Consider the following 2,874-nt stretch of genomic DNA (forward strand, 5'->3'; position numbering starts at 1 on the left):
GCCTGGGAAACGGGTTGAGCTGGGCCCCTGCTTCCCGTAGCCCCTTTAAGGGCAGATTCTCCTCCCGCCTCGTAAATTACGCTGGTCCAGCCTCCGGCCGGCCGTGACCGTGAACGCCAGCGGGAAGAGAAAACCAGCCGGTCGGCTGCTGTAGGTGCCGGAAACGCTCCCTGCCAATCAAGGCTGCTCTCCCGGCAACCTCCACCACCTCTGTGGGCTTCCCCGAGGGCCAGTGGGGGCCTGGGGGGCTAGATGAACCTGTTTGTGTGAGTTCGGATCTCAGTCGCCCCCCTCGCCGCTTCCAGTCTGCCCCTGCGTGAGTGAAGTGGCCGGCACACCTGTGGGCTGAGCGTGCTGGGGGCTTAGCGGCGGCTGAAGACTTTCTAGCTCCGTCCCGTCCCGGAGAATCGAAGCTGATCAGCCTGCGGGGTAGTCTGTCAAAGGCAGGCCCTTCAGCCCAGCGGGTGCTGGAGGACTAGGCGAGGAGACCCGACCACACGGCCTCCTGCTCCCTGCTTCCTCCACGCCTGCCCCAGCTCTCCAACCTCGCCCTCACCACCGTTCCTCTCCGTTGCAGCCTCTACCTCTCAACTCACAACTCTATTGATCTGAGTTTGGGCACCTGGGTTCCACTCGGTCAACCTTCGTCTTGAGAGTAGAGACTTAAGACCGGAAAGGGGAGTGGCGGGAGGTTTGTCTACGCTGCCTCTGCTTTCCGGCAACCTCGGTGGGAGGCGCAGCAGCTCCAGTCCTGCCTCGACTGAACCATCCCTGCACAGTGCCCTAGCCTGCCCTTGTCTCTCCCGGGCTCCCGCCTCCTCCGGCTAGGTTTATTCCCTTCTCTCCGGGACCCGCAGGACCTGCTGAGGGGGTGTGTGGGAGGGAACCACGAACAAAACAGACAAGAGACGTCCAGGGAGGGCCTGCCAGAAGGCCTGGCGCTGCAAGCGGGACTCTGTCCCGGGCTGTGCCCCTCTTGCTCCATCAAGGCAAGCTCAGTCTGGGGCTGGCACGCATGTCCTGGCCCCTAGAAGAAGGAGAGAGCTTGCTCCCTCAGCAGAAGTCTTTTCTTTTTCATTCTCCGGTTCTGGAACCAGATCTTGACCTGCTGGTCACTAAGATTCAAGCGGTCCGAGAGTTCCCTCCGACGCTGGCGCGTGATGAACTCGTTGACCAGAAACTCGCCTTCCAGCTCGGCCAGCTGCAGCTTCGAGTAGGGCTTGCGCTTCTTTCGGGAGCGGCTGTGGATCGGGTACCAGGGCGCGCCTGGGTGGAGACGAAGCGCAGCGTTGGCCAGAGGGTCAGGGATGGCTAGCTCAGTGGCCTCGGCCTTTTCCAGACCTTCCCCCGGCCCCGCACCTAGACCGGACCATTCCCTTCTCTCCTCATTCCTAGGTGTCCTGAAAGCCTTTGCCACCTCGCCACCTCGCCAATTTCCCTTTAGCTCTGTGCCTCATCCTACCTCCCACAGTGGCGTCAGTACTCCACCTCCTTACTCCTTCCAAACTCTTCTCCATTCCACCGCCACCACCACCGTCATCATGAAAATTCCCTGGCCTGATCCCCTCGCAACTTCTGGGACCAGCGGATCTCATCACTTAGAGAAGACATGGGCGGGCGGTGGAAAGGAAATCCTGTTGTATTTCTTAAAATAAGAAAGGTGCGTAACGGAGGCCTGTGTCTAAGCAGAAGTAAGGGCGCCCAGGAAAGTAGGAATGAAACCTCCTTCTCCACCCCCCTCCCCCGACTTGGGGAAGTCCCGGCCGGGATCCCCGCTCTCCGGAGTCCCTGCCCCCTACAGCCACCGGGAGCGCAGAAGGAGATCTCTCCAGTTCTTTTATGGGTATATTTACATGTTTATAGAGCCCCCCCTTCTTTAAAAAGAGGCGCTAGCTCACCGCACATTCTGTCACCCCAGCAGCCCCAGCTCCGGCCTCCCCTGCCCACACCAGCAAGACGTCCAGTCAGTGAGCCTCACGCGGGAGCCGGGGTCCTTACCGCTGGCCGAGAGCCCGCCGCCGGGGTTGAGCGGCGACACCAGAGCGCCAGGGTCGCCCGCGCCCGCGCCCTTGCTGCCCTCGTTGAGCAGGGACGAGCTGGAGTCGGATTCCAGCGACTGGCACGAGGGCGGGTCGTGCGGGGGCCCGGTGCCGCCGTCGCCGCCGCCGCCCGCCGCGTAGTCGTACTTGAAGCCCAGCGCGGGCGGCCCCGACGGCTCGAGCTGCAGCAGCGCGGCCCCGGGCCCCGCTCCGGGCTCGCGCCCGCGCTCCTCGCGCTTCAGGGCCCCGCCGCCCTCCGCGCAGGGCTCGCGGTAGTAGCCCTTGCTCTCCTCCACGCGGGCCAGCTCGCACGTGCGGCCGAAGGGCGGGTTGAGGGACACCGGGCTGCCGAGGTAGGGCTGCGGGTAGCCATTGCAGGGCTCGGCCGACGGCCAGGGCAGCGAGCACACGTTGTCGCGGCGCGGGTAGGACAGCGAAGGCAGCCCCGGGAGCTGCGCGCCCGACGCGCGGAAGTTGGGGAAGTAGAAGGTGTCTCCCGTGTGGATGTTCACCAGCGGCCCCACAAACCCGGGATTCAGGAGGTTATGCTCGCCCATTTCCGCGGGGCCCGGCCGGCAGCTTCTACTTTATTGCTATCTGACATTAAACATAGTTAAACCTGCGCCAGCCACCCATTGGCCGACTCGCTCACGTGGGCGCTACCACCAGGGGGAGGGGTGGGGACAGCCGCCCCCCCACGCACATTCCCCGCAGCAACTCAAACTTCCCCCTTCCCCAATCCTGGGAGGGGGCAGGGGAAGCGAAAGGAAGGAACAGATTTATTCGTTGGGTTCTGGTTTTTAAAAAAAATCATATAAAACCTTAACGCAGACGG

At 63.2% G+C, this 2,874-nt stretch overlaps 1 protein-coding gene across 1 annotated transcript; it reads right to left on the reverse strand.

Moving 5' to 3' along the window:
• Positions 1-936: 936 nt before the first annotated feature.
• On the reverse strand, positions 937-2,623 carry Hoxc12 (homeobox C12). Its single transcript, XM_021643492.2, has 2 exons — positions 1,999-2,623; positions 937-1,266 (listed from the first exon to the last, which is right to left on the reverse strand). The coding sequence occupies exons 1-2, from the start codon at positions 2,594-2,596 to the stop codon at positions 1,028-1,030; spliced, it is 837 nt and encodes a 278-aa protein (XP_021499167.1). The 5' UTR covers positions 2,597-2,623; the 3' UTR covers positions 937-1,027.
• Between the last annotated feature and the right edge of the window lie 251 nt (positions 2,624-2,874).

Source organism: Meriones unguiculatus, chromosome 8 (assembly GCF_030254825.1).
Source record: "Meriones unguiculatus strain TT.TT164.6M chromosome 8, Bangor_MerUng_6.1, whole genome shotgun sequence".
NCBI classification, from domain to species: domain Eukaryota; kingdom Metazoa; phylum Chordata; class Mammalia; order Rodentia; family Muridae; genus Meriones; species Meriones unguiculatus.